Source organism: Schistosoma mansoni, chromosome 3, assembly GCF_000237925.1.
Source record: "Schistosoma mansoni strain Puerto Rico chromosome 3, complete genome".
In the NCBI taxonomy this organism is placed as follows: Eukaryota; Metazoa; Platyhelminthes; class Trematoda; order Strigeidida; family Schistosomatidae; genus Schistosoma; species Schistosoma mansoni.
In genome coordinates, this window is record NC_031497.1 from 23,597,973 (window position 1) to 23,611,623 (window position 13,651).

Genomic DNA, 13,651 nt, shown 5'->3' on the forward strand with positions numbered 1-13,651 from the left:
GTAATATTTATCGACCGATAGTTGTTCATGTCAGTCTTATCTCCAGATTTGTAACGTGGTATGATGTACGCGGTTTTCCAACGGTCAGGATAAGAGCCTGATTCCATAGAGGAAGTAAACAGCTTAAGGAGAAGAAGTAGAATATCTGGACCACCATATTTGTAGAGAAATGATAAAATCCCGTCTGCTCCGTGACCTCTCGAAACCTTGAGGTTATTTAAGGCCTTACTAATTTTCAGGCATGTGAAGGAGATAGATTTTATTGAGTTACCAGTCATGCATATAACTCTTGAAACATAGCCATTTATGGATTCTTTGCCATTTGCAAAATTACGACTGACAAGGTCTGCTATAGTTTTAGAGTCATATATAAAAATGTTATTATGCAGGATGCATGGTATATCAACCTTTTGAGTTGATTTAGCGCGTTTATTGAAAAGGTATATCAACCTTTTGAGTTGATTTAGCGCGTTTATTGAAAAGGAGGATTAGGTTTTGCACTTTAGAGCTAGTACTTAGTGCTACTAGCTCTTCATTGACGGCTTTTAACCTATGTTTCTTTTTAATTTGATTGAAAATTATTGTTATTTGTGTAACTGCCGTGAAGTCGTTAGATTTCAAATAACGTTTCTTTAGGCATCTTAGTTTATTACGATATTTAGTAGAATGTCCTTAAATATATCCAGTATACAATTTGTTATTACTTTTCAAAAAAAAGAGAAAAAGGCTGCATCCAACTTGTTTTGGTCATATGCCCGGCGTTTTATCACGTGATTTTTCCACCAATCGAAATACCTATTTCCCAATCTTAGCACTGTGCCGACAAATGACGTACGACGGTTATGAGCAGTCTAGCATCCTTATTAGTCCCTTGTCCGCCTAGTCCTTCCAGTTGAGTCCAGAACATCAATTACAGCTTCTGCTATGCGAATCATTTATTTCAAGCATACTCAGTTTATATACCAGATAGACAAACCACATAACACCATAAAATAGGAAATAATATTTGTGCATTATCAGGTCAAATGTGGCTGTGAACGTGGGATACAGTAATCAATAAGCTGAGTATAATTTAAGAACAGTAATTTGTATAATGATTATCCATAGGACAAAAGGAAGCTCATGATAATAGGAATATACATATACACAATCAGGTTACAGAACAGTTAAACAATAAGAAGACATATAGAACAATAGTCCGTTAATAGGTCCCGGAAGATTCCTGTACTTACATCTTCACTAGGATATAACACAATTTGTTTATTTATTTCTTTTTTTCATTGCATACAACCATTTGTTTTCGTCAATCAAATCATCTCTATGTTCCCACAGCATCAGCCAGTCCAATTCTTCGCTGACCGAAATCGAATACAGTATAGAATCTTCCCATAAATGCGTCACCAAGAACCCAAGTGTTCGGAAGTAACGAATAATGTGGTTCAAAAGGTGACATACAAATTTTTATAAATAAAGGGTCATCCTGTAATTGAACAAAAAATGCATTAGTATGGAACCATATTGTTTCCATTTTGTTGGTTTGAATGGTGACCATCTAAAAGATTATTCAAAGATAAACAGTCATTCATTTTCTCTGGTCATTTGTTAATTACAGGTTGGAATATGCATCACTCAGTAAGAAAACAATTATTCATGTTTTCTCTAAGATCGTCTTTCACATGAATCATATCGACATTAATCAATGTTTCAAATGATTGCATTAAGTTAGTAATGCACCCAGTGAATCATTTTTCACCATATATATACGCTATGTAAAAGGGTTATTTGTAACGAAATCTTCCTCACATTCAGCTTATTAACAAACTAAAAATGAAATGAATTCAATTAGCATTGTTTGTTGAGTCTTCCCATTAATGCTTTAGAACTGCAACTGGTCAGTCTCTCATTGGCATATGTGCATACTGTGAGTATTGCCTCGATATAGTCTAAATTCACAAGCTTAGTATGCAAAGATGGATAGTGGTCAGCAGTGGAATCCAGTTTGACGCACGTTTCGTCCTATTTGGGACTCGTCAGCTGGATGTACCTGCATCTCAGATTTGATGTTCACTCTGGAACAATATATATTCGTTCATCTGAGTTAGCTAGCCAATGAACGGCCATCGAAATTTATTTCGGTATAAATATATCTATAGCTTACTCTAAAATTTAGTTTAAGTAGCATGATTCGTGTTGTGAAATACACCGATAGTTTTATATAAGTGTTTCATATGAATTCAATTGACCTGTTCATTGAGATTCACTTTGTCAAAATAATCTTCCCTGTTACAAGTTCCAACTGACTGAATTTTCTTAATCATAACAGACAATTTTAAACAAATCTGTATCATGCATGTGAATCTCATAATGTGTAAAGTGACTAGTATTGTTTAAGACTAAACGAATTACTTGTATTCACCTTGACTATATAGTGTCGTGGCTTCAGAATATACTTCTTCCTATGAAAGATGAACTCAATCGATGGAAGCATATCAATTCTACCACAGTCAAAGGATTTTCTTTCAAAATAGTCATTAGTACCAAGTAACGAATTGATTTGTCTCACTTGTTCAGGTGGTCCAAGAATTAACGATGTTCCAGTATCAATAAGAGCGGAACATACGTTGCAAAATTCTACCCCATTTATTCTCAAACTAAGTGTATATAGAAAATATTTAATTATGAATATTTGTATGAAGTTTATTTAAATTAACTAATAAATAATGTTAAAGTTGTTGAAAGGTCTCAATACAAATATTTTTCGACAAAGATATTTCGTGGATCGAGATCGGGATCTGGCTCGAATGAGATCGTATGGATTTTATTGAAAAATGCACATCGTCTATCCTCGTATTGATGAATCACAGAAATAAATAAGCCGAATACAAGAATGGATTTTCTGAATACATATATTTTGTACACTCACTGATCTGGACAATCAATCACAGGGACGAGGCGAAGAAAATAGAGTGAATCGAAATGACACGCAATAGAGAAGACATGTCAGCAAACTCCACTTAATGTATAGTTAATCAATATTTATCGCCAGATAAAAATACGTTACAGACATGTGATGAATAGCATAAGAAATGCACACACGCTTACAGATATACGAATGTAACGTGACATTAGCTCTTAAAATATTTGAATGAACAATTGTCTACATTACATTACTGAGATAGTTGAGTTCCATAGTCAATTGAAGCTAGCTCACCATAGGAATTCTGGAAGCATTGGATTTTCGTTTCGTCCTAGTGTGGCTTTTCAGGTTTTCCATGGTGTTCTAGCTGCAATTAACTCATAAACTCAATTCTTAAATTACTATAATATCCACAAAATCCCTTCCTCATAATTAGTGGAATACTTTTTAAACCGTCATTTGAACAATAACTAACATTGGAAATTTGCTTCATCCTCACTGGAAATTATTATTAAGATGCGTCTCACTGCTGTTGTGAACACACTAACTCAGATGCACATTTTAAACACATAATGTTATCCAAGTGATTTATTTATTTAAATCATTGTTTATTTCTCATCCTCATAATGGTGAAATACTTGCTGAGCCTAGTTTATACATTATGTTCCATTACAATTAATAAATGCAACAGTTATTAGGATTCCATTTCACATTCATCCATCTCTTACCGATGCTTAATAATCGTATTGAAATTACAGTACCTTGAGGAAGATGGTGTAGTGAACAAGAATATCATGGTCACCGTTTGAACTCAGTGGCAGATTGAGAAAGACCACAGATTTTCACACATTACACGATTTGATAATGTGATCACGAGAGATTTTTTTCGTATAAAATCTAGTGAAAATAGTACCTGATCAACATTCCTGAGTAATTCAAATTAGAAATGATTTTGATGATGCTTTTGATGAAGACTTATTTAGTATGAATGAAAAAATGTGCGTTGATAAAAAGTATTTCTCTTGAAAGTAATACCATATGACGGGTGCACCGACTAAGATATTTTTCCAATCCCAATCTGATCAAATGATTAGTGATAATGAAACCGGTATCAACTAAAACACTTGTGTTTGAACCTTGATAGTCACTGACAATAAACTCCGTGTCTAAGCATTCTGGAGTTGCTGCTTGTCCCATGTCCGGTTACAAGAATGTTGAGCATGGGGGTTACAACGCAGTCCCGTTGAATACAATCTTGCTCACACATAAAAGCAACGAAGACGACAAAGATCAGTTTTACGAGAGACTTCATTCCGTCGTACAGAAGTGCTAAGAAGAGGACCTGACCATCTCGACGGGAAACCTAAACGTCAAAGTCGGAATGGACAACATTGTGTATGCAGATATCATGAGATGCATGAACTACTACAATCATCATCAATAAAGCACAGGTATTTATAGACAATTATCTACGGATGAAAGTTCAGATCCGCTTGGCGAATACCATCAGCAATAACCTACTGTGTCGGAGAACAAATAAGATTTTAGTTAAAGTGGGAATTAAAAAAAGACACTTAAAGTGAGTAGGACATGTATTGCGGAAATTACCAAACTACATCATGCAGACATCAAAAGAATGGATAACACTTGGAAACAACTGGAAAGAAAGACCATGGAAATAGTTGTTCGGAGAATTCTGATCGGCCGTCTATGACCCACGAAGGGTAACAGACGTAAAGTCAGTAATTAAGTAAATTGTCAATCTTTGTTCTTCCAACTCCTATTGACGTTAGGAAAATATCATGAATATCAAATTAAAATTATGTGAAAATAGATTACCTTAACATTCGAATCACCCACATATAATTGTGAACAGTAGGTATATATTCAAAATCACCATTGAAGTATTTGGGATTGAGACCGCCAAGTACCAATTCACCACCGATTGCTGAGCCACTTCCCCTATCAAAAAACAATGAATATGTGTCTAATTATTGATAGTTTTTTCAATGTTATTGACTAATAGACAAGTTGAATAGCATAAACTTTAGTTGGCTGTTTGGACACGATCTTATTTGATGTAAGAATCTACCACAGTATGTGATCATGTCGTTGTGTAAATGTGTGTGACACAAAGAATTAAGTTTGTGAAGTCACTGACTTTAACGAATACGCTTTATATAAAATAAAATCTACATCGTTTGGGACATAAAATACATTTTTCACTATGAGAAAACGGAGTTGAACTGAAAAAATGTGATGTGTTTAACCATGTATTTATTTATAATTGATGAGTATCTGATGGATATTTCATCTAATATTAACGTTAGATTATTAATAACTGGGGTAAATTCCAATCTAATGAAGCTCCTCAAACTGTATGTCATAAACAAAGAGGAATTGAATGTGCTGAAGCCTGCCGGTTCTGTACTCCTGATTTGATATGGATTACATGAAATACATCAATCTAATAATCCATCACGATCAATATTGTCTACACCTTGTTCACTTATAAGTATACTAGCAAAATGGTTATCGAATAGACAAACCGCGTCAGTGAACTAACTGATATTTTCGATGACATTAGTAATAAAGAGAAGATAGCATATTATTTGGATATAAACACACTTTTTCGAATATGCCTCAAAACATGACAGTTATTTCCATTGTGACCATGCATCGAGTAATTTCCTCCATTTTCCTATTCGACAAACGATTGAGAGAACTAATTTTATTATGTGCTGCGAAAGTTCAATCTGTTCAATGCGTAATACAAACTTACCGATTTAAATAAAATGAAAATATTGGTTCCATATTCACACCATTTGCCAGTATATTCGGGAACATCGGAATGTTTCCATATTCTGATATCCTCCTACTGGACATGCCGATTATTCCATCATATTTACAATTGTAGTAATCGCTATTAAATATATTCCTCATTTCTGCGAACGCTTGATTCGGAATCACCAACGAGCCTATCTGAAACATCATTTGATTTATAAACATTCTCAATTCTTACTCGTATAGTATCCACACTCCAAAATCCAGAGTAATTACTATCCAGATAACTCACATGAAAACTCGAACCATCTGCTACATAAGTCGATGATTTCGAGCTATCATAAAACCGAAACATCCAACAAAATACATCAAGAAACCAACACCTCCTTGAAGCGAACCATGTGTCAATTGATCCTGTATCGAACAAAACTCGTAGCTTTTGAGGTGGAGTTCCCACTGATATTTCACCATAATACTGAAACTAAATTGAAAGATTTTTTTGCATTGAAAATTTCGACAGTATTGTTAAACCCAATTGAAAATGAATTTTGGGTATCATCTGAGATTAATTAATAGTCTAACATTATATAAATATATTCCTGTTGTATAACTGTTCAGTAACTAGATTTTGTATATGTATTGTTTATATGAATCAATGATTTCTTTGTTTGGATGACTGTTTTGATTTTGAATTCGAAATACATCCCTTGGTTCATTTAATGACTTTATTGTGGACACAGGTAGTATAGAGTCCATTATTTCATTCAAGAACTTGAAATCTTTAGATTCTAATGTTGTGGTAAGATCCACTGAGGTCTCAATATTGGGGATTACTGGACGCAGACTGCCCATACGATGATGTCGGGAATTGCTATTAAGAGATGATGTATATTCAAATGTATCTTGTGAATTTTTAGTTAGTGAAACAGGACTGTCAATAGTTGGTTTAAAAAACCGAAAAGACTTAAAGTGGAATTGTCTAGTTTCTACAGATAATTCTGATGCTTTACTCAAGGATTTGATAGCTGTGTGTGCTAAGTGTAGTGGAGTTATGAAAATTCAGCCTATAAAACTTCAAGTACAAGGTGATCCAGTCTTTCTTAAAAGACGAATAAATCCTTATGGTCTTCGAGAGGCAGTACATAATTCACTGAACTATTTATGTGGGAAAGGTTTAATTGAACCGGTTCAGTCCTCAGCATAAGATACTCCTAATGTTACGCCATTGAAGTCGGATGGAAAGATTACATTTCTCGACAACCATTACGAGATAGACCTGTTAATATTTCAGACTGTTTGTTAGTGCAACCTTTACCGGAGAGACGTCCAGATCTCATTAAAGAAACTCGTAGATACTTTGAATGTATACTCAGTGTTATACGCAAGGGTTGGAATGTTAATCTGAAACGTAGATTTCCTGTCTATTATTCAAAGCGGGATGAGTTATCTATTACTTCTGATGGTATTTTGTGTCTAAATGATCGTGTTTTTATTCCTCCTTCATTACGCAAGCCTGTCGTTTATGATCTTCTTAGTGGACATCTAAATGTTGAGAAAATGAAGTCCTTGGCAAGACTCACATGTTGGTGGCCAGAAATAAATGCAGATATATATCGTACAGCAAACAGTTGTGAGAAATATCATAAGCTAAACAGTCAGCCTTCAAAGTGGACTCTATGGCCAGTATCGTCTGAGGCGCGGTAGAAAATTCATGCGGACTATTGTGGTCCATTTCTTGGTAAATACTATACACTTGCACTTATTGATTCTCTTCCTAAGTGGCTGAAGTTTTTTCACAACTTCACCGAATTCTGACTTCACAATCCAAGCAATAAAGAAGGTGTTTAGTCGATAAGGAGTTCCCATGGTGTTAGCGACTGATAATGGCTCTCATTTCGCTGCAGATTTAGTCACTAATTGGTTGAATGGTATAGAGTGCAGACATCTGATTACTGCTCCCAGGTACCCTTGTTCTTATGGTCAAGCAGAAAATTTCGTCAGGAAATTAAAAATTGCCACTGATTCATTTGTGCTTCCACACTTAATGAACTGGAGAGGGGAGTAGATACATTTCTAATTCAATATAGAAATGCTAAGCATTCTGTGACGAGACCCCATCAAAGCTATTAAAAGGAAGAATTCTCCGTTCGAATAAAAAGGTGTTTGGAGTCTTCTGATGTTACATATTATAGTGGGAATGATCTTCGACCAGCCACAGGAATCGTGGTGAAGAATGTTGAAAAATCTATGGTGCGAATTCTATATATCAATGACTTGAGTATACATAACCGAAACGTTGATCAAATACAACACCAGAACCCAGATGATTCTGTTCCAATTTCCGTTGTTAATTCTAATACCAACGAATGCATTCTAGATTATTCAGAGTCTACATCCAATACACTGTTGTACAGATGTGAGATGAACTTAAGAAGACGTACAATCGATCACAGACACGTAAAATCCAATTTGAGCTGCGGAGAATGTGGTGTTTATTTGAATCAATGATTTCTTTGTATTGATGACTGTTTTGATTTTGAATTCCAAATACAGAACATTCGTTCGTGGTCGTCTAATATACTTCTTAATTAGATCGCGTTATTGCTGGGATCACTGATTCATATTATAATTCAAATACTTCAAATCATCACAGTATATCTATATTCCTATTATCATTAGCTTCATAGCGAAGGGCGGCCTGCTTAAACATCTGGGCTACCTGTTTCCCGTCATCTATATATTTCAACAAGTTATCTAATATTGTTTGTTTTAATACATCATTATGGCTATTAAGCACACAACCTATTCCGGTGCGTTTCTGAAAACTGTACAAGCTTACACTGTAAAGGTTACAAAAGGCCTAATCAGAGATGTCGTGTTTGCTGGGAACATGCAGCAAAAAGAATATACATTATTCATATGTCGATTGACTGAACTGCTGACATCCAACTGGCGATCACTGAATGTTCATCATCAGGAGCAACGAAGAAATAAGAAACGTAAACATGTTGAAATACTTTATGCTGAGAATTCGATTTTGTACCAAATAATATGATATTGAATAAAGCTAATAATAATAATAATAATTTTGTCCCATGCATAATCATTATACGAATTAATGTCCTTAAATTGTACCCAGTTTATTGATTACAGTCTCCCACGTTCACAGCCACATTTGACCTGATCTTGTACAAATATTATTTCTTATTTTGTGGTATGATGCGGTCTGTTTGTCTGGTATATAAACTGAGTATGCTTGAAATAAATGATTCGCATAGCAGAAGCTGTAATTGATGTTCTGGACACAATTGCAAGGGCTAGGCGGACAAGTGACTGATAAGTATGCTGGAATGCTTATACCTGTCGAACGCCATTTTGTTGACACAGTGCTAAGATTGGGAAATAGGTATTTCGATTGGTGGAAAAATCACGTGATAAAACGCCGGACAAAAAACCACAATAATTACGATATAGAAATATTAATTACGTTTGTTCACTTTGAGAAATTCTTTTGATTTGAATTAACTTTCAGATAAGAGGCACTCGTGGCTATGATATTTTGTTATTTGAATCAGTGATTCAATTGTCAGTAGTTTCCATTATTCTATTACACATATACTGTTGAGGACTATATCGATTAGTAATATTCCAAATTAGTGGTTTTATAATAGATTTTATATTAGAAATACATTAAGGTGGATTTTAAACTATCAACACAATTGATACACTTACGTTTTCAAAATTAATCAGTTGTTCTGATGTAGTGGTATTTTGCTCATTCCATTGATACATATATATTTTCTTCGAAAGCCTAAAGTAACTCGTATAATGTGCAAGCAATGAATCGGATCTTTCCAATGGGTGAAGTGGAATTTTCACAATTTCACCAAGTAAATATGGTAAAAAACCGACAATGCAGAATAGAATCATTGGAATGTGTTTGACTACTCTGAAACTTAGTGATGTCTATGTTATTTTTATTCTGTTTTCATCATGATTTATTGACACAGATGTATCAAATTAACTTGAGGATTGATCATAAACAAACTCAATTACTGGTGGTAATACGATAATTGTTTATTGTGTGCGGATATCATCAATAAATTGGTTCAAATTACAGTTGAAACACATATTTATTGTTTGTATAATTGTATGACGGCAACAGATTCTAATGTGTATTAAAAATATGATGATTTGAGTGAGAACTCGAAGTCAACAGTTACGAGTGTTGTTCGATACCGGATCAATTGACACACGATTCGCTTCATGAAAGTGTCGGTTTCTTGATATATTTCGTTGGTATTTTTCGTTTTACGACAGCTCGAAATCATCGACTTATTCGGAAGACGCAGTTGACTCGAGGCAAAGCAAATTTGAGACAAACAATCTTACTGTATCACGTACAATTCTCAATTTAATGAGATGTTTCGACGTTGATGTATTTCTGTGATTTCACTCAATCACATACTTTCTTGTCAGAGACAAAGTAACTGTTGTGAATTGCGAACTGTGAACTGCGTCTTTGGGTCTGGTAGAGTATGGTAGAAAACGATAATTATGAATAGAATCATTGAAATGTGTTTGACTACTCTGAAACTTAGTGATGTCTATGTTATTTTTATTCTGTTTTCATCATGATTTATTGACACAGATGTATCAAATTAACTTGAGGATTGATCATAAACAAACTCAATTACTGGTGGTAATACGATAATTGTTTATTGTGTGCGGATATCATCAATAAATTGGTTCAAATTACAGTTGAAACACATATTTATTGTTTGTATAATTGTAGGATGTGAAAACGTTTACATATCTGGGCAGCATCATTGATGAACTCAGTGGATCTGAAGCAGATGTGAATGTGCGGATCGGCAAAGCAAGAGCAGCATATCTACAATTCAAGAACATCTGGAACTCAAAACAATTGTCTGTCAACCAACACCAAGATCAGATTTTTCAATACAAATGTCAAGACAGTCCTACTGTGAGAGGCGGAAAATTGGAGAACTACGAAAGCCATCATCCAGAAGATACTGGTGTTTACTAACAGTTGTCTACACAAAATCCTTCGGATCCGATGGCCAGACACTATCACCAAGAAGCTACTGTGGGAGACAACAAACCAGATTTCAGTGGAGGAAGGAATCAGGAAGAAGCGCTGGAAGTAGATAGGAAACACATTTAGCACAAAAACAAATAGATTCATCAATCCTTTAAGTGAAACTGACCCAACACGTCCATTCATTTGTAATATGATGATTGTGAAACTACTAGAAAATCTTGACAACGTCAGTTGACAGCTTTTCGAGCCTGAAAGTTAACAGTTAACCACAAGTACTACGTTTCTATGTTGTGCTAATGCAATGTAAATTTCACCTACCTGTGGTGATTTGTTGATAATGAGACCAGTGAGCACTAGATGGGTTCCAATTACAGTAATACATCAATTATAGCCAACTAAACGTTTCATACAGTCTGTTGCCTAAGTGATGGTCTAATTTATCTTGATGCCTGCTTGAATACCTGGGCTACCTGTTTCTGCCATCTAAATATTTCAACAAGTTATCTGGTTTTTTTAATTTGTTTTAACCTATCATTATGTCTATTAATCGCATAACCTATACAGGTGCGTTTATAAAAAGCTTACGTCCTTTCGCTGCAAAAATTACAAACAAGCACAATAAGAGACATCGTGGTGGTTGGCAATATACTTTAAAGAAAATAAACATCAATCAAATGTCGATTCCCGAGCTACTTAACTCTAACTGTCGATCACTAATTAACAAGGTGGACTATCTCCAATTTCTGCTAAGTCAAAACATGTATCGTAATTGTGGTGTCATCACAATTCAAGAATCTTGGTTAACTGACTTACAGGATGATTGCTTAGTGTCATTACGTGATTTTAATATCTATCGTCAGGATCGATCAAACAATAAAAAGACTTGTGGTGGCGGAGTAGCTACTTTTGTAAACGTTAACTGGTGTCGATCTACTTTTGCCTGTTTCAAGTTTTCAAACGACTTTATTGACTGTCTAACTTTAAGGTGCCGTCCAAAACACCTGAATAAATACAAATATATTTATGTTACCAATATCTACATGACTCCAGACTGCACATCATCTGCGCTATCTGTTGTAGGATCGATGAAATGTCACTGAATATCGAACAGATCATCGATCCCTGTCAAGGTCAAGGATAGTCAACGCGCATCAATCAATCCTACGCCATGGACTGGCCCACGCGGCAGTGGTTATTCTTTCACTTCTGTATTTTCGTGGTTGTACCTTAACTAATATATTATTGTAATAACGTCCTTTGTGTTGTACAGTCTCCATAGCGTCCATGATCCTTTGATGCATCGATGGTTCAATCCACGTAAGGGCCAGTCGCGAGGTGTAACTTCAGCGTTAGTTGGTTCGTCACCATTCTCGTTTAACTCTAGTAGGCCCCCAATCGTTTCGACATAGAACATCAACGTTGATGTTCTACACTGGTGAGCAAGACTTCGAATAACGCAACCTATCATTATGATCTTTTTTATTGCATTCTATACTTATTATTTTTCATTTTTAACTTCGGCTATTTTTATCAGTTTCTGTGAACATTCGTTGCTTCATATCAATGTTGATTAGTATTTCAACTGAAATAATTAGTTCAATCGATAGAACTAACCAATCAACTACGACTATAATCGACTATCGTGGTTCTTTAACAAGCATTAGCAGCACGTAAATGCTCCTGTGTAATATGTCTGTTAAAATATCAACCACTCGTAAGTATAGTCTCAAGGCAACACGAACGCATATCTGTTTGCAACTTATCCACTTGTATAACCAATACAGGATTAACTGTCGATTATAAATTCATCTTTCTGCTTAATCACTATCAACTAACTACTATCAGAAACTATCTACTAGAATATTTTACTTTCTTGACCACTGTCTGCCTAATTTCCAATTGCTGAGTTCCATGGTGAATCAGAGGATACAAATGCTAGAAATTTACGGTGAGTTTGAACTATAAATTTCCTGCAATATTAGATCTTGTTTAGACTTCGTCAGGCAATTCTACGTGTTTGGCTTAAATTAAATTTGGACGTATACAAATTCAGTCTACAATTCTTCGTTAATCTACGAATTTAATCAACAACTTTCAATTACTTGGGAGTAAGAGTAACCCAGGCGAGTTTCATAATTGCGTTAGATAATTTCGTATAATGTTTATGATGTCTAATAACATTTCGAGGCTACTTTTACTTGGAGTAGTCATACGTTCTGTCACTGCCGTCAAGTTTTAGTCGAAACTATGTACATTTATGACTCGTAAGTCAACATGCTGTAGAAAAACGTATGACGTGTACACGAGCTATCTTAGTCCATGTCCTTACCAGACATTCATCGTATTTAATGTCACTTAACGCTAAATAATAAGCCATTTTACGAAACGATCACGTTATCTAAACCTAAACTTTAGTTACATTGGTGGTTACCATTTAAATTAATGTTTACTATGCGCTTTGTATTTGCTGTTATCTCACACAGTAAATCATGGCTCGATTTCCTTATTGCACGAAAGTCACTTGAATTCCGTATTCGGCTTATTCACATGCAATACGGGTTTGGAAAATATCTAAACGTCCTCTGAAATTCTCCACGAACCTCACGATAGTCTTCGTATATGTTTGCTACTGCACATCCAATTGCTACATAATGCCCAAACGAACGTTCAGTACAATTGTCAGTATACGAAATGATGTTACTTCGATGTGACATTACAACACATCCGAACTATTGTAGTTATTCAAATTCGACGTCATATTTTTTCACCTTATGAAGTATTGTTTCCGCGTGACTGTTATCTAATAGATGATTTCGGTACATCAATCGGCTGTTCAACTACTCGACGATCTAAAGCCTGTCCAGTTCAATTGGTGGTTTGACGAC

General features: G+C 35.0%; 1 protein-coding gene across 1 annotated transcript; it reads right to left on the reverse strand.

Moving 5' to 3' along the window:
- Positions 1 to 1,318: 1,318 nt before the first annotated feature.
- Positions 1,319 to 6,091, reverse strand: Smp_132470 (subfamily A1A unassigned peptidase (A01 family); the record flags this gene model as incomplete). The annotated part of the gene is made up of 5 exons (XM_018799716.1): positions 5,940 to 6,091; positions 5,700 to 5,899; positions 4,757 to 4,879; positions 2,417 to 2,651; positions 1,319 to 1,480 (listed from the first exon to the last, which is right to left on the reverse strand). The coding sequence occupies exons 1-5, from the start codon at positions 6,054 to 6,056 to the stop codon at positions 1,319 to 1,321; spliced, it is 837 nt and encodes a 278-aa protein (XP_018651477.1). The 5' UTR covers positions 6,057 to 6,091.
- Positions 6,092 to 13,651: the final 7,560 nt, after the last annotated feature.